The 18791-nt window shown below is 40.2% G+C and overlaps 1 protein-coding gene across 2 annotated transcripts in view; it reads right to left on the bottom strand.

Moving 5' to 3' along the window:
• Positions 1-1539: 1539 nt before the first annotated feature.
• The window catches only part of MFSD2B (MFSD2 lysolipid transporter B, sphingolipid), a 36983-nt gene continuing 19731 nt past the window's right edge, over positions 1540-18791 (bottom strand). For both annotated transcript variants that reach the window (XM_021529801.3, XM_085576265.1), the window contains 8 exons: positions 15547-15637; positions 15334-15455; positions 12930-13013; positions 11553-11633; positions 6500-6609; positions 4816-4959; positions 2898-3074; positions 1540-1911 (listed from right to left, as the gene is read on the bottom strand). In XM_021529801.3, coding sequence (XP_021385476.3) covers positions 1854-1911; positions 2898-3074; positions 4816-4959; positions 6500-6609; positions 11553-11633; positions 12930-13013; positions 15334-15455; positions 15547-15637 — 867 coding nt within the window. In that variant the 3' untranslated portion in view covers positions 1540-1853. The remainder of the gene's footprint in view (positions 1912-2897; positions 3075-4815; positions 4960-6499; positions 6610-11552; positions 11634-12929; positions 13014-15333; positions 15456-15546; positions 15638-18791) is intronic.

The following is an 18791-nucleotide window of genomic DNA, read 5'->3' on the forward strand; positions in this document are numbered from 1 at the left end:
TACATAATCTACCTACTTCAAAGTGCAGTAAATCTGCTATTTCAAATTCCATCAGACTCAAAATTGTAAACAAGCTTATGTTTTTTATTGTTGTAAACACATATGCCCCAGGCATACATATCTTGGTTTGTCCAAAAACTGAAACAAGGAAGAAAACAAAAAACCCCAGCCTTAGATGGCAAGTCAATAGAAATCTTAAATGAAGTTAACTTTTATCCACACATACTCAAAATATACCCTTAGAAGCTCCCTCTTAATTAAGCATTTTGAGGACAGTTAATAAGGCTTTTCTCTTCAAACTTGCCTGACAAGGTTTCAGTATCAAACTTAATGAGACACTCTGTTGTTGCACTGATTTTACATCCCAGTGTCCTTCAGCAAAATCTTTCTCAATTTTCCAGCCCAGCACTGTGAGGCACTTCCCAGATGGCCCTGAGCAAATTACAGATGGCCACTTCTTCCAGGTGCTCCCAAACAGCAGCAAGCCTGTCCTCCAAAGGCACTTCTGGTACAGCAAAAAGGCACTCAGTCACACAGTGAAGGCAGTGGGATGGAATTCATGTCTTGTCTTGCATTGTGCTAATTTCTTCAAGGTGAACACACCTCTTGAATTGCTCACTCTCCCTTCCAGATTTAGATATATCTTCACAGTCCCACCATTTTAGCTTAGGCTTGGAGCCAGCCTCTGGAACCTGCACTGACCACAGAAGCCAAGAATAAACAAGTCTGAACTTCAGTGCTCCAGAAGGTGCCTGAGATTAGGTGTGTCTTTCATTTAAAAAGTGTGCTCAACAGTATAAATCTATAGTAGAAATGAATTGATGTATTTAAAGCATGATAAAATCCCTGACAGAAAAAAAAATATCACCATTTAAAAGACTGGTGAGGCCTCATTATTACAAAATAGGTGCGATCTTAGATTAATACCCATGCCATGGTGTTTTGTGAGGCAGAGAGCCTACACCATGTGAGAAATGGGTATGGTGGTTACTTAAAGGCCAAAATTTAAAGAAATTTGAATTTTTTCAAATTGAAATTTGAATTTCTTTCCCTTTTGGAAGGGAGTACTGATTTTTTGTATCCTCAGGGGAAATGTTGATTTTGCAAATGTGAAGTTCTCATTCTCTGACGGAGATCAGCTTACAGGTTTCAGAAGGAAGAAACATCAGTAATGGAAAATGCAGGGTTCTATTTCTTATAGAATCCATAAACTTAGATTACCTCAAAATCTCTCAAAAAAATTAAAACAAAAATCCTCAAAATATGTCTGAATGAATGATTTGCTTAATTTCAAAAGAAAAGAAATCCTAACTTTATATAGTATACTTCAGGCTCCCAAGTGCTTTCCAAACACAATAGTGTGCAAATTATAGGTAGAGATTGTGCTCAAAATCCACCCCAGCCCTCAAGAGTGAAGTATATTGTGAGTTAATATTTGGAAGGTGCATTATGAATTGGACTCAATGACCCTTGTGAGTATTTTCCAATTCAGAAGCCTAAAAATTCTCTGGTCACATTTACACTTTTTTTTTCCCTTAAGTTACAAATGCATAAAATCTCCCATGAACAAGATCACAGCTTCCCATTAACCATTGAAAAAAACAAACAAAAACAACCCAAGCCTTCAAGAGCTTGCATTTCTGAACATGCATAATGTCTTCCCTAGCACAGTGCATGGAGTTAGGTGTGTATTTGCACAATGGTGTCCTCTCTTGATTTCATTACAGGCTATGTCAGAATCATCCTTTGTCCTTTGTGATAAAACATGAGCAGAGAAATGGCCTAGAAAACTCTCCCAGAGTTTGTTGGTGGGATGTGAGTCTGTACTTTGAAAGCCACTGCGTTCAGAGCTTTCAGACAGAGGTGTCCTTTTTGTGGCTGTCCAAGTTCTCTGTGCTTTGATGGCTCCTCCTGGTAAAAGCAGAACAAAAGATACATGAACACACTTCTGGCTTTCAGTGCTGACTCCTCAAGCTGAGTTTGGCAATCTCAAATAGCTGAGAACCCCCAGCAAGGCATGGTTGTTCAGGACAATGACTGAAGCTTCTGAACAGAGGGACCAGTCCCACTTTAGATTGTTTACCCTGTCCCCTCCAGTCTGCACAGAGACTTTTGTCATATCTGTCAACCCCATGCACATATCTTGGATATTTTAGGGCACGAATTGGTCCCAGGCACCCTTGCTTAGGTCCTGGAATTGACCTCTTAGCATGGAAATCAGTTTCCAAGTCCAGTAAATTGGGATAATAAAATCAAGACAAAGAAATAATCTAATTTTTTAAAAATTTTATCCATCAATCTACTGGGACTGTCCTTATGTGTGTCCTCAAGAGTTGACAGAGTTGGGGAAATTTGAGCTAGACAAGATTTTCCTTGGAGAAGGAGAAAAAGGGAGGAAGGGAGAGTGACAGAGTAAAAAGGGAAATAATAGCTCAAAGCTGACCTCTTTTTTTCTCCCACAATCTTTTCTTCCTACCCTTCTAAATGGTTTGGATGTTTCTTGTATCCCATAAACACCAAGAATGCAGCCAACAACATACCATTTTCTTCTATACAAAAGTAAATTGTAGCTATTCACATGATTCCCCACAAATTTAATCTATGTAGAATATTCCTCATTTCTGGCCTGAAAAAATGTACCACAATAGTGCTTTGTGAGCCACTCTAGAGAAAATGTAAATAGAGCAGCTGAAATTTCTGATAAATGGTCCTCTAAGCAGGTTGCACAGCACAACAAAGTGATACTGGAACACATCATGGTACCATTCTGTTAATAATTTGACTTTGTTTTATTTTGTTGTAAGGAATATAGGGATTCCTTACAATAATAATTTTCCCAGTGTGATTAAGAGCTGTTGTGGGGGATTGCTGATGTTTTACTGCCAGTCCAATCTTACCTTAACTCTTCAAGGGCAAGCTTTGTTTCTTTCCGACTTTCTTCAGTGATGGGGTAGAAAAGGAGTATAAACAAACCCAAAAGGATGAGGATGGCAGGGACTGCTCCAATGAGGAGTTTCAGTGTGAGGATCACATCATCTGACTGTCTGCATATCCCTGGCTTGTACCCAGTAAACCTAAACAAATTGAAACAAGTGGTGTGTGTATGTCCAGAGCTAAAAGGCTGTTGTTCACCTGAAGGTTCCTTCTCCCCACCCCTCCCACTCTTCAAGACTTTTCTCCCATTTTCCCTACATCTCTCTTTTTTCCTTTTCACCAATGCATTTCAAATTGTGTTTTTCAAACCTCATTTTTGTGCTCAACTTCAGATAATTGCATTATCTCTGTATTTTGTTGTTATTATATATAACATTTAAGTTAATTATTATTGTTGAAACTGATCAAATTTCTTGCATACTTTTAAAGAAATTATTGTGGAATCCCATGTAAGGAAATAAACTGATGTCCACCTGAACATGAGGCAGAGGTGCAGTGACTGAGCCCTGAATGGATTGTCCAGAGAGGCTGTGGAGTCTCCCTCACTGGAGATATTCCAGAATTGTCTGGACACAATCCTGTGCCCTGTGCTCTGGGATGACCCTGCCTGAGCAAGGAAAGTTGGAAGCAGATGAACCACTTCCAGTCCTACCAATTCTGCGATTTTGTGGTTCTGTGAAATTAATCTGTTATGTGTTTCCTATTAATATTCAGCAAAGTATTCAAGCTCTGCTTTAAAAGCATGGAAGTAATTTCACCAATTTCAACAGCAATAATTAACTTTAATTTAAACATACACTTAAACACTTATCTCAAGATAGGCAAATTTACTCAAGTGCTCAGAGTTAGGTACACTTCATTGATTCAGGACTTCCATGCAGTCCCATAACTGCTGATATATTCAAATTCCTACTCCCAATTTGTGGAATGAGTTTTTTTTCTGAACATCCACCTAATGAAAGCTCATTTGGCATCACTCTGTCTTCTGTGTTCTCCCACAAACATCTGCCTTGGCAAATTGCTGGGACCCAACTGGAATGCAATTGAAAAGGGGCTAATTGGGGAACAGCAAATTGTTTGAGGGTTTTAGCAATAAGCAGTTAAAATTCCTAAGTCCAAAATATTCAGCCAAGCATTGCCTGTTATTTAGCAATTTCAGCTCAAGGCCCCAAAGCAAAACATTCTGGTTATCAAAACCTAATCTGGAGTCGAGGGCTGGATTTCCCTTCTAAGTATTTATTGTGTGCTGTAGCAGGGACAGGCACAGGCCCTTTCTGCCAGGTCTTGCACAAAGGCAGGGCAGGAGATGCCTGGCCACTTACTCAACATAAACCCTCTCCTAAAGTGGCATGGTCTACGTGACAGGTAGTGCTGTGAGAAAGGCTGTTCCTGACTCTGATCAGTGTCCAGTTCCCTAAAATCATGCAGGAATTGGTGATCCTTTTGTGCTGAACAGGCCTCTGGCACCCCTGGAAGCACTCCAGTCCATGTAGTCTTACAAGCTCCTAGAGATAGCCCAGTTCAGGTGCACCAGGGAATGTACAAAGCACCTGTATCATCTGTGGGGGACCTTAATCTCCTGCACTTTCATGTTTAATTCTTGATTCATACAAACCACCAAAATTTACATGAGTAGTTGAAAAGAGGAAAATCTGAAAGGAAGTCAGGTTTTTCTGAACAGAACCATGTCAGGGCAAGTAACTTAATGCTCAGTTGTCTGGCCTAGATGGCACCAATCCTGTCTTTAGTGGTCAGCCATCTGGAGCTGCTGGCACTTTCAGGCTCAGGGCATGAATGCAATTAACTCCACAGGGTAAAAGTGTTGTAACCTCAGAATGCTTTCAGAGTAGATCCACTAAGTGGAAACACAGCGTTACTTACTCCAGTCCTGCTGCAGAAATTCCTAAGCCAATTCCTGCTGACATCTTGGTAAAAAAAACATAAGAAGAATAGAAAATGGTTTCATGTCCTTTCCCATGGGGATTCTGCAGGCGAAAGTTATCAACAACATCAGGCAGCATTGACCTAGAAGTGAGCAAGATAAAAGAAAAACTCAAGCCAAAATTTCTTTTCAGTGTCCAGACTTAATGAAATACAGCACAGCCCTCCTCCATTTTAAAGTTTATTGATGTAGCCATGCACATGAAAGAATCCAGTTCAAAATGTTCTACTCCTGGAAAGGAGGGCAAAAAATGTAAGAAAAGCATGGCCATATATTACAATGTGGAAAATTACTGAAAAGCCATCAAACACTTGAGAGGTGACAGAATTCCTAGTCTGCCTGTCATTCCAATCAGAAGTTGTGATATTAAAAAAGAACAATAAACATTCCCCCCCCACCCCCCAACATTTCTTAAGATTTCAAGGGACTCTGAATGTCTGAACAGTTGCATTATGAAATAACTATTCTGACAAGGTAACAATATTTTCAGAAACCATGAAATCTATTCTCTCTCTATTTCAAAGAGACAGAATTAGGAAATGGGGAATTAGAATGGAAGCTGCCTGAATGTTAATTGTGAATTGACATTTTATTTCCAATATATGTAATAATTTACTGTTGGAAAAAGAAAGGTCTTCTCACCCTCTGTGCAGAAAAGCTTACATAGTCTGACAACTTATTTCAAACTATGTATTCCATGATCTCCTAGAGTTTTTCAGGGCATTGTACAAGCAAGTTATGAAAAACAGTGCTCTCAGCAATGGTCTTGCTTTCTGGTTAATGTGATCTCAATAACAATTATTTAATCTGAAGAGGAAATATCCTGCTATGCTCATCCATAAGTTGTTTTTCCCCACTTATTTTCAGTCCTCAAGTGCAAAAGACCTTGAATTCTTGGCTTCTTATAATCATAACCTTGTGTATTTGATCTATAACAGAGGACTGCTCAAGCAGGGACACACAGAATCATGGAATGGCTTGGGTTGGAAGGGACTTTAAAGAGCATCTCATTCTAGCCCCCTGCATGGGCAGGGAAACCTTCCACTATCCCAGGTTGCTCCAAGCCTCATCCAGCCTGGCCTTGGACACTTCCAGGGATGGGGCATCTAAAGCTTCTCTGAGCAACCTGTGCCAGGGCCTCACCACCCTCACAGTAAAGAAATTCTCTCTAAAACCTAATCTAAATCTATCATCTTTCAGTTTAAAGCCATTACCCCTTGTTCTATAACTTCATGCCCGTATAAAAAGTAAGGCTAGACATAGTTTGCTTTATGTGTCCTCTGCTGCATTCTTAATTGCTCAGCATTAATTGATTTGCTTAACTTCATAATTCCTGAAACAATGTTATCACACATTGTATAGCTACTTAGATTATTGATTAATTTATATACTCTTGTGTACAAAAAGCAGCTGCAGTGATGGTAGATGTAGTCTTTTAACAACAGAGAAACCAAGCTCATATGACTGCATATAGCATCCACTATAAAACAAAAACAAAAAGATTCTTAGAAGAAGTGACTCTTGCCATATTCTGCCTTTTTCAGAGGCAAATTCCATGCAGTAGTACATACATGTAATGCAAAAATACATCCATTCCCCACCTCAAATGTACAATTCTCCTACCATGGCAACAGAAGAGATGCTGCAATGCTCAGACCAGAGACGAAGGCCACGAAGTAAGCCAGGATCAGGTTTGGAATGGTCACTAGCATGACTGCAAAAGGAATCATCCACTGAAGAAGAAAAGCATTATATCTAAGTTACTGCATGCACTGCTCAATGCTATACAGATTGTTCCCTTCAAAATACAAAACTATGTACAGAACAGTTCATACACAGCAATGTCTCACACTATAGTATTTTGGTCAAATTCCATTTCCAAAAAGCCCAGAGCCAATCTGTACTTAACTACCCAGAATAATTGGAGAAAAGCAGGACAAGTGATAGTAGTGTTGTCTCTGTTAGTAGTATTAGGGCTACAATTGAACTTGTAAATTAAACAGATCCAAGAGCCTATTTACCAGTCTTGAAGCCAACTCACAGACCGTGGCCACATTCATAGTCCTCAACATTCATGGTCTCCAAAAAACCTATGACCATATAAATAGTATTTGTGAAGAGCCCTAAAGTGGTTGATTCCCAAACTATGCTAGACAGAATAATAGAACGGTTTGGTTTGGATGGAACCTTTAAAGATTATCTCATTCCAGTCCCCCTGCCATGAGTAGGGACACAATCCACTAGACTAGGCTGCTCCAAGCTCCATCCAAATGTTCAAGCCCTGGCCTTGAACACTTCGAGGGATTGTGCACGCACATCTTCTCTGGGCAACCTGTGCCAGGGCCTCTCACCCTCAGAGTAAAGAATTTCTTCCTAGTATCCAATCTAAATCTACCTATCTGTCAGCTTAAAGCCGTTCCCCTTTGTCCTATCACTCCATGCTCCTGTAGGAAGCCCCTCTCCAACTCTCTTCAAGCTGCTTTAGGCACAGGAAGGGGCTCTAAGCTCTTCCCATTTCTTTCCCCTCAGGGCTGCTTTCAATCCATTCACTACTCAGACTGTTTCTGTGCTTAGGATTGCCCTGACCCAGGTGAAGGATTTTTGCTTGGCCTTGCTGAACTTCAGGAGGTCCCAAATTCCCCCCACCCAAGCCTGTCCAGGCCCCTCAGGATGGCATCCCTTCCCTCCAGCACGTCACCTGCACCACACAGCTCAGTGCCACCTGCAAACCTGCTGAGGGTGCCTCAGTCCCTCTCTCCATGTCCCTGACAAGGACGTTGAACAGCACCGGTCCCAGGACAGACCCCTGGGGATGACACTCCTCACTGGCCCCCACTTGGACATTGAGCCATTGACCACAACTCTTTGGGTGCCACCATCCAACCAATTCCTTATCCATGAGTGGTCCATCCACTGACTCCATGCTCCTCTAGCTTACAGACAGAGATGACATGTAGGACAGTGTAAAATCTTTGCACAAGTCCAGCTAGACACTGTCAGTTGCCCTTCCCTTATCCATGAACACTGGTAATTCCCAGGAGATTGCTAATCAGCTTGGGTGAAGATTTTTCTGCCAGTTAAATAACAGAGATGACCAAATGTCCATTTCTATTCTAGGCCAGTGGAACTACTTAATTTACTATTAGAGACAATGCCTTAAAACATCTTTACACTGCATTTCAAGGGGAGTGGCAGGGCTTCAGTGGTCATTTTAAACTGTAAATATACAATTTCACAGATCATCTTCACTCTTGATGAGGAAGAATTTGATTTCATTTCCAATCACCACTTCAAAGCCATATACATACTCAGCAATAACTAAACCCAGAAGTCAGAGTGGTTTGCTCCACTCCCCACACCCAGATACTCTCATGAGATTGCATGACAAGCCACAGAGGTTACCCTCAAAACCAAATTAATTTGGGATGCTTGGGATTTGTTTTCTGGCAGTAGTTATAGTCACTAGATCTTTTCAACTTCAGCTTGAAGCAATGGGCTTACGGGACTGAAAATCCACTTTTTAAAATGCTGATTGAATGCTTACTGCCCAGCTGTCCTATACCCATCACATGCTCCATCTCCCGTGCCTGCAAACCACAGGCACAGCAGCACATGTAGAATCCAGAACCAGGGGCTTATCCACAGGGCTTTTTAATGATGGGGATTAGTTTAACATTAAGTGTTTCAATCCTCTATACGTGCAGCTTGGGAGCTGAGGGCATGAGAAGAGCTTTCACAGAGAGTGATTCCCCTAAGCACTGCTATTTACAGTTCTGTATGATAAGTGATTCTGGGAGTCCTGGAGTCTAATGCATTATGTTTATGTTTTAAATGCATTTCCCATCTAAAGCATTTGCTCCCAAGCTAAGGAGGCAGAAAACAGCCTTTCCTGACTGCAAGTTACCAGCACAGGCAGATAATCCTTGCATTAGCCCAGTGTTGTGTCAAAATCGTTATTTCACCACAAGAGAGCACTCCAGCAATATCAGATTTTATGTTGTCTATAAGCAATTTTGTGACTGCCTTATGCTCCACATGGGGCACCCACTCAGAAACCAAAGCACTTAAACAAAATTCTAGATCGATAATAATAATCATTGTAACTGTAATTTCCTAGAGAAAGAGAAGCAGGGCCAGCTGGACTGAGGTTACAATTCCCTAAAGTCTCGCTCGTGCAGTGGCAGCGCAGTCATGGGGGCAGTGCTCCCACTGCAATAAACAGCTAATGCAGCTCCTTCTTTCTTAATTGTACAGCAAATACTCTGTTATTGGCATCTGCTCCCTTGTCACAGGGCTGCTGCCCTCTGAGTTATAAACAACATCCTGCAGTTATCCCGTGCCTTCCATCCGTGCCCTGACAGTGCTGTGCAAGGTGACCCTGCTGGGATGCTGAACGTGGTACTGGTCTCTGCAGCAGCACGCTATGAAGGGCAAATCAGGAAAAGGTGCAGGGAGGATGTGAGTGGAAACAGGATGGGAGAGTGGAAATGGGGCTGCAGAGCCAGGACTCATCCAAAGGCATCTCTCCGTGCCACACAGTGCTCATAGACACCAAATAAACCATTGTATATCTGTGAGGAGGTACTCTTATTTTTACTAAATCCTGCAAAACCCACAGCCGAAAGATATTACTGGCTAGGATGAAAGCTAGAATTGTGGGAGAGAGCTGTCTTTGTTTTTAGACACCTCGCCAAAACTATAAATCAAGAAGACGCCACACTTCTTTAAACTTCTCGTGACAACTTCAATTCCAGTCACCAGCTGAGACTTACTGAGTGTAAGTTCAGTGTTTGCCCCGTGAGGGCAGAGTAGACACCTAGTGAACAGAGCACGTGGAAGCTGAAGGAAATAAACAGAAGAGAAAAATTTCTAGCTTGTGCACCAACCTGGTTGCAGGAAGAATGCTATCAAGGATCCTTTTGGGAGCAGGATAATTCCTGATAATTACCAAAATTCTAGGCTTTAAACTTCTAGGAACTTGAGATACTTAATCAGTAGTTAGACTTGTTGGTCATCTCGTTTGGGGGAATGGGTAAAAAGGGAGAAATATCAATGGAAGTAACTCAAGATCCTTGTTGCTTATCTACCAGATTCTAAACTCTTTGAGGGCTCTCTTCAACAGTCTCACCTTAACAGGAAAAATTAGTCAGGAGCACTGCAACTTTTTTTTCAGGAAACTGAATTTCCAATCACACATTCACCCTGAAAGCTGAGTGTGGATTTAGAGGAAAAAAAAAAAAACTTGTGTTCTTCCCTGTCTCCTTCCCTTTCAGTAGAACATTCCCCAGTGACAAATTTAGGAGTCTTAAAATGATGTGCTTTTATTTCGTTGTGGGAGAGTACAGATTAGCTGTACAGATCACACAAGGTGGTAGGGTAGAAAGCTCTTGTGAAGCATTGTCAGACACAAAATCTGTCACTGAGCACACATTGAGTCCCCTGAGAAATGTCTACAAGATGAAGCAGAGAGGTGGCTTTTTTTCAATCCATCCCCCACTTAGACCATAACAGTCAAGCAACTCAACTGTAAAATCAAGTTAAACCATGTTTACAGAGGTACTGACAGGTTTTCCAGTCATGTAAAACTAAATTTATAGAGCCAAGCTGGTTGAAGAAAGCATTTTTTGTGGCCAAGTAGACAGAGGAGGAGATTTCCTAAGGAGGAAATCTGCATTCCCAGGTCTAGTCAATGGGCCAACACTGCTTTTGGCAATTATCTTTGCTCAAGTGGTAAAAAGAAATAAGGATGGGGCTCGAATTCCAGATACTTCAAAACACGTAACAATTCAGCAAATTTGGAACTTGGGTTTTAAAATTACTTCTCATTCTCTGGAAGTCATTGCAACACAGCTTTTAATTCCAAAAATTATAACTCTTCAACTTTGTCACCAGACATAAATTTTTCAGCTTTGTTCAAATTTTGACATATAGCTTTGGGCTGGATTTTTCAAGTCGTCCTGCTTTTTTGTGCACAAGGCAGTTTCTCTTTCCTCTTTCATAAGTAATTGAACGTAAACAGGGGGGAAATGGAGGAACAGGCCTATACAATAACTCACCAAGGATGATGACAGAAAATTGCTGCTGTCTGCACTAAGTAAGGGACTTAAAATAATCCAGCAGTGACAAGGGCAGGCTCACTGAGCTGGCTTTGCAGAGCTGTGTCAGAGTTGAACTAGGCTTCTTTTCTCAGGTAGGTCACCTTTTTCTTTACTTCACTAATAACTGTCCCTCCCTATTCAGAGGGATGTGGATGCTCCTACAGGGGGTGTCTAATAGACTTTTGTTTCCTTCTGTGAGACTGAATTACAGACACCTCAGCACCATATAACAAAGACAAAACAAGCCTTGCACAACATGTAACTTGTCGACATCAGGCAACTTAGATCTGAATTTATAAAACCTCATTGAAGTTCAGTTCTGAGAGCTTCAAATGAGGAGAGTTTGTGCAGATTCTTAAATAAACTGGGACCTCCCTCCGGCATCAATCAATTTCTCAAAATTTTCCCTTGGAAACTTGGAATCTGTCTGAAATTTGGTATAATGATTTAAAACAAACTCTGGAACAGAGCAAATTTTACATAGATTGATGTTATAAGCACTTGAAAGAGCTCCTGAAGTGGCTCATTGTCAAACGAAATGAGCACAAGAATATTTTTTTCTCAGAGGATTTGCTTACCGAAATCCCACATGCTGCACACTTCTTGCCAAATCTCTGCAGAAACTTCTGCCAGAAGGGAACACTCACGGCTGCTGACACCTACAAGGGACAAAAAACCTGTATCTGTACTGTGCTTACTTCCACTGTCTTCTTCAGCTGTAGAGCTCACAGACATCTTTTCATCTAGTACATAAAAGCCTGAAAGGAAGGTGAACATGCAGATTCTTGTTTCTTCTCATCTTTTGAGTGACTTTCTAAAATTCACTGTTAAGTTATCCATAGAGGATTTTCCACAGTCAAATCTTAGAAGATGGTGTCTTAAAATTTCCTTTTCTAATGCTAGCCACAGCAGTCAAAGCTGTGCTCAGTCATTAAAGTTCAAACATACTGGAAACAGCCACACTTTGTGCTAATTCCTTTTGCCACACTGCCTGAACCTGACAAATGATGAGTGAATTTAGCTCTACTCCATGATACAGGAAGAAAGCTGAAGTGCAAGATAAACCTATCCTAAGATATACTTAGGAGTACATTCCATTCTGTGTGTCCCTTCTTAGGAGCAATCTGTAAGAGAACTAGTTGCTTGCAGTCGACATTACTGTTTCAGACACTGAACTACTCATCCATGGCAGCAACAACCACAAGCAATGTACTACCTATGCACTGAAGAATTGCTACTAATGGCAGCCTCACACTTGACCTTTATTTAAATGTCATCTAATTGTTAGTTATATTTTGGTCTTTACTCACTTTACCTCTACTGTTTCTTGTCTCTCTTCTTGGTGACCATCACTTGCAGAGCCTTAAGATACCCAGCACTCCTCTTTTGCTCTCCAACATCTTGGTTTTAATGGTTTTGGAAAAGATATGTCTTATAATGTGGGAAAGGGTAAATATCACCTAAGCAAGCAGACTTCTATCTCCTCGTGTTAACAAAAAAATTATCTAAAATGATCTTTTTATCACATTGCCAATTGCTCTAGAGAGGAATCTTCATATTTCTGGGTATTTAAAATATTTATCCTAGCAAGCTGCCTAGCCCAGAGGAGTTGTGTGTATGAATATGCAAATTGAAGTTGTTTAATTTTCAGCACATAAGACTGGGGAAAGGGACAAAGGAGGTAAAATTCCAGACCTCCTTTCTGGAAGCAGCTTCTGCCTTTTATAGAAGCTGTGGTTTACAGGTAAAAACAACAAGGAATTAATTAAAACCTCCAAACCACTATTTTTTAGAACTGCAGTAGGGAACACCAGCCTTATTTCAAACAGACAATGCAAAAGATAGTGTAGCTTCCTAACAGCTTTGCTGAGACACAAAACTCTTCCTGTATTCTGTAATTTTGTGCCAAAGCCCAGCAAGAACCAGGTAATATTTGGGAGAGAAGTGCAACTCACCAAGATAGTCGCCACCAAATACTGGAAGTGATTGCGGAGGCCGGCAGCATGAGTGCAGAACAGGACAAAATTTCCCTGCTCCAGCTGTGGAATTTAAGACATTTGGTGATCACCAAACGACAATGGAAAATTTTAAAAAGACAAAAATTGCATAATACTCCATATTAGTTAAATATAGTCGGTGACTGATTTGTTAAATGTAGGGTTTGGGAGACTCATTCTTCCCTTGTTTGCAACAAAAAGAAGCAATAACTGTTCCATTATCACTGGAATAACATGCCAGTAATACTGGGACAAGCAAGAGGTAAGCCACACCTAACAGAGCATAAAATTGACCAAAACAGAAATGGCCCTATGAAAGGATTCTGTCTCGAGGCTTTATTCCCTATGTCTCAATTGCCTTGTGTTGTCTCAGCTGCAGTCTACTGCAAGAAACTGCCCTTTCTCTTCCCTAGCAAGGCTATAAATCTTTCTCCAGAAGCTCTGACTCCAAAACAAGTAATGTTTCAGCTGTAATAACACTCCTGCCAACTTCCTGTAGTAAAGCAGCTGGTTTTGTATGCACCCTCAGCTATAGAGTGTAGCTTTGGGTCAGATATTTCCTTATATCTGAATCCTCATCAGATAGGAGGATCTAACTGCACTGTGTTATATGACAGGTGAGGCCACTGCCACCATCATGCTTCTGCAGAACTCAGGGGGATTCTGAACACCAGAATATGATGGAGGTGCAGCTCCAGCAATTCTGCAGAAGTAGAGTGACATGACAGAGGAGGATTTAATACTCATGCCACAGCAGCATGGATCAATTTGTGCTCCTTTGTGTGCTTGTATATTATAGGTGGCCAATAACCTGTATACAAGTTAGGATATCCAAAAAGTTGTATCCTGTCTCTATTGTTACAAAACCCTTCCCTGGTTGTGTCCCTGTTTATGCTGCCCTAATTTTAGACACAGGATATCACACTCTGGAATTACAGCCGATGCATCTTTACCTGCCCATTCCTTTTGCTGAGCAGTGATCCACTCTCTAAATTCCACAAAATCAGTGTCCCTCCCTCGAATAACAGCAGCAAGGGTTGCTCACACTGGCTCAACTGCGGTAACAGAGCTTCCAGCTTCTGCCTCCCCTCACACCTTCCCTTCAGTCTGCACAAACAGCAGAACAGAGAGATATGGACTGAGCTGATCTTTTCCTCTCTGGGTGCTGTCAGCAAGTAGCTGGCTGCCAGCAACCAGATGTGCTCTGTATCCCTGCTGACTGAATGATGCTGGAAGGATGTGGACAATAAGAGACCTTTCATCTTCTCCCTGTCTCTGCAGTTGCCCACAGTACTTGTAGATCTCAGACATGAGCAGAAATAACTTCTGTTATTGTATCTCACCCTTGGGTATTCCAGTAAGGACTAGCAGATGCTGTGCCCAAATTCAGGCCAACAAAAAAAATCAGTGCTTCTTTGGCAAACAAACTTTTAAGCAGTCCTTCCAAGGAACTTAATAATTCACCAAGACTCCTGGTGAGCACAGAACTGCTCTCTTACATGTCATATTCTTGCCTTCTGTCCTGATACTCCCTTGATCAATGGTTCATGTGATTAAGAGTCTCTTGGCAAAAATGTGATAATTATTTGCTTTTCAAAATAAAGCAAACTTCAACTGATATGTACAAGTTCAGAGTAAAATAATACATTTACTGAATTGAACATGTCCTAAAAGTCAGGCTTAAAAGCCTGCTGTACTTACAGGGAGTGAGAGTTTCTTACTGAGTGGCTTTTCTACAGCTCCTCTCTATGGGAGGATGCACCACAACTTTTCATGAGAGCCACATCCAATTGCAGGTCCTCATTTCAAAATGAGCTCTACCTAACTCTGACACAGGTGAGGCCTCCTGCCTCTGAATGTCTTCTTACTCTGACCTAATGCCTTCCATCACAAAAAACTCCACAAGACCCAGTTCAGCCACTATCTGAGAGCAGTCGCCTACTCAAAGGAGAAGGGCAACAGTTTAAACAGGGCACACAGAGAGAGGAACAGACAGAAGAGAAAAAGCATTCTCTAAGCAACTGAAACCACAGGAGACTGTGGATGGATAACACAGAATGACCCAGTTGGGTCACTAGGACTAGTTATTCACCTTTTATGGGGAAAAAAAAAATAACAGAAAAGAAAAAAGTCTTTAAATGGTCAGGACTTTGGCTATGCTTCTCCTTTGTAAGAACCATCTCCAGCCACACAGGACTCCAGGCACCAAAAGAGGACTCTGGTTCCCTACTGATTTACAGGGGAAGGCAACACCCCCTAGATCACCCCTCCAGTCACCAGCCAAAGGTTATTTGCATTTCAGACTCTCCCATGCTGGGAGTGGAATGAGGCCAACACACAGACTGAGAGGGTCTGAAGTTACCTGAACTGCTGTCGAGATGAGAAGAAATGAAGCTGTAAGCTTCACATATGGACCATGCTTCATGGTGAGTGCAAGCCCTTTACAAAAAGGAATTGCTCTGTCTGAATTTAAGGCATAAGGATCTAAAAGAAGCAGAATATATAAAATAAAAATATTTTGAATAAAGGAATGTGAAATAACTATTAAATTGAGGCATATTTAAATACAACTTACCATCCCTTTCCTTTACTCCAAGAAAAAGAACGATGATTCCAAGAAGATACACACCTGCTATGACCCCTGCTGCAATCATGTAAACTTTTGCCTTTCAAAAGGAAAAGAAGACATTTGAAATTTTGACAGAATGGCAAGTCATTATGAAAATTTCAGTCCCTTTTTGGTAAGCCACCTGCAAATGAAGAAATGCCCATCTGCATACAGCCAAATGCATCTGCTACCTCTCTGAAAAATATTCCCTTTTGCAATTCATTTATAAACCACACCTGCCTTAGGATAAATTCAGGTCATATAAGTATATACTTCTTGAAGAAAAAAAAAAAAAAGAAGCAGTGAACAAAAGGGTTACTGTGTTGGCAACCTGAATGTTTTAAAAATTTGCTTATGTTGAGACTAACTACAGACATACACAGTCACCTAATCAAAACCATGCATCATCCACAGAGACATTCTAATTTTCAGTAAATCCAGTTGATCTGGCTACACAGACTGCAATCTGGAATTTCATGGTGTATGGGAGAGTTCTCAGTACTAATGTAAACATAGTTACTACAGTTTCTGCATTTATATATAATTATAAAAATGGCACATGATGATAATAATGAATTTTAGAAATCATACTTTCATGCTAATGTTTTGAGAATATAGTACCTTGCATGCTGGTTTTCCCAGTAATTTAGTGAAATATCCAAGTAAATTCAGAAGCCTTTGCTTTCTTTTAGCCAGGGGAGCAAACCCTCCAAGGACACCTCCCACACCACCAGATCACATTTACTGTTTCTGACTCTGATTACACTGGCTTTGGATTAAAGCTTTAAAAAATATTTTTATTTAGTATGATATAATAATTTACCTTATGCTGTGTTATCAAAGATAGCTTATAGAGCTTTATGAAACAATGATTACTTGATAGGAAAACTGAATTCCAAATTAATTGGTTATATATTGTAGATGAAACTATTATAAGTCTAAGAAGTGTTGGTAAAAAAATTAAATTACAATAATGTACTTCAAAATATAAAGACAATTAATATAGGTGCAAATGCATTCAGATGAACCATGTAAGAATAGAAAATTTTCAAGAGATAGCTTTTGTTAAGATGTTTACATTTCAGAAAATAATATGGTGAGATAAAGGAATGCTGGACTATTCTTTATGTCAGATAAATGTTTAGGATTTTTTAATATCAGAGATATAAATTAAGTCACAGAGTACTTTCACACTGTTGGTTATGGCTTGCACTGAACTTGGAGTGCTGTAGTAGAGATATCTGAATTCACTTAAACAAGGCATTTCAGCCTGAAATGTAGCTGAGCCAGGAGAGAAAGTGATGAAAAAAAAAAAAAAGGATAGCAACATGACTTCTTTATGAATTTTATATTTTTTTAATGTATTTGTTAATTTGCTTGAAGTATTTGAATTAAATGTTGTGTTTCATAGGCCATCATTAAATGTAATTTGAGCTTAAACCATCAAGGATACTCATGGTAGGTCAAATAAGATTCTCTAACCCTGAGCAAAACTCAGTAGCCCATCTACAACTCTATCAAGAGCCATGTTTGATTTCCAGTAATAAAGATCCATTCATAAGCTTATAGTAACAACTTCAGGAGAGCTTCAAAATTTCCATTTCTTCCACTTCTTTTTTTTCAATAAGGAGCAAAATAATACCAGTTGTTCACTAAGTGCTTTTGAAAACCTGTGCTCTTGAGCAGCTAAGAATTAGTCCTTGTGACAAAAAGAGTCAGACTCATACTCCTGAATGGCACTAAAAGAAAGTCAAGATTTGCCCTCTTCTAAATATTTCCTGATGAAAGTACTTCACGTTCAATTAATCTAGTCTTGCCTCAGCTTGTAACTTAATGTCCATCAGCCATACAACCAAAATTCAAGATCCATCATGATCCAATTCAAGATCTCCTCTTTATTGTGCAATTAATTAGGTGCATATTCTGCTGTGTGTGGAGCGAAGAAAGGGCAGGTTTCCAGTCACACTGTAACTTCTTCAGACCTGAAAAATGTTTGTGTCTAACTGCTTTCCCATCATTTCCCAGTCTTAGTATCTAGTTTAATTAAAGATAATGCCTTTACCTACAAAGTCTGGCTACTTTAGACTATGGATTTTTGCTAGTTTTTCAAAACAAAAAACTCCTTGACATTCAACCCATTGTGAGTTTCTTTCTCCATCTCCCTCCTACCTCAAAAAGGACAGGAAAGCACATATGGTTAAACAGAAAGGAAATAAATCAAGATTGTGTATTTTTTTCCCCTTGAAAGCCATTTCCGAGGTTTCAAAATAGAAATTGGGGGTTTTAGTCTGAAGCAGGTTCAGACAGGGAAACAGCTGTGCAATGAAATTCAGCTTGCTCCATGACTTTTCAAGGTACTCATCTTGACAATTCACAGGGGTGTAATAAACACAGAAGTGTTCTACACCAAACCATTGTCCCAGGAGCTAAAAATGAAGGCAGGATGATGTTCTGTGTCTCATTAAATCACACACTACATGTTACCAAACAAACATCTTCAAAAGCACACTATTCAGCCACAAAATGGCATGGCCACTTAGAGAAGCAGCCCAGCTGTCCTCAGACTGTTGCCCAGATCAGCTTTATGAGAAGCTTGTGCCAAAAAAAACAAGGATCAGGTGGCACAGAGGCAAAGAATAGTGTCTGAGAATGGGGGGAGACAAGGCTTTTACCCCTTCCTGGACCACCAGTGCTGATGCCTGAGTATGCAAATCCAAAAGATAGATAAAAACATACCTTAGCTTGTGGTTTTACTGCTGCTGAAGCATGATAATAGGAGCTACTCCACTGCAGAGTAGTGGAAAAGCACAAATATGTACTTCCTCATTTGCATCAAGCATTTGAGATTAGATTCAGGTCAAGGAATCTTCTTCATAGGATATTTTATATACTGGTTGGGACTTGCACTGACAGAGCAGCAGATGAAAGTATAAAAAGAAAGGATTAATCCAGCAGTTGGTAAATTGGAACCAACAATCTGCTGATTTCACAAGTGACATAGGGAAAAAAGCCACTACACAATGTAATTGTTTAATTCAAGGCCTGTTTCAAGACCACTGAAACAATGGAAGACTATCAAATTGTGTTAACTGAGGTTTGGATCAGGTTTTAGGTTTTCCTCCCAGATACAAAACCTTCTTTGTTTCTCAAAAAATATAAAACTCAAGTACGAGGAGATTAAATTATTTGTGCAAAATTACAGGAAAAGACTG

The sequence above is a fragment of the Lonchura striata genome, chromosome 3, assembly GCF_050655825.1.
Source record: "Lonchura striata isolate lonStrDom1 chromosome 3, ASM5065582v1, whole genome shotgun sequence".
Classification (NCBI taxonomy): Eukaryota; Metazoa; Chordata; class Aves; order Passeriformes; family Estrildidae; genus Lonchura; species Lonchura striata.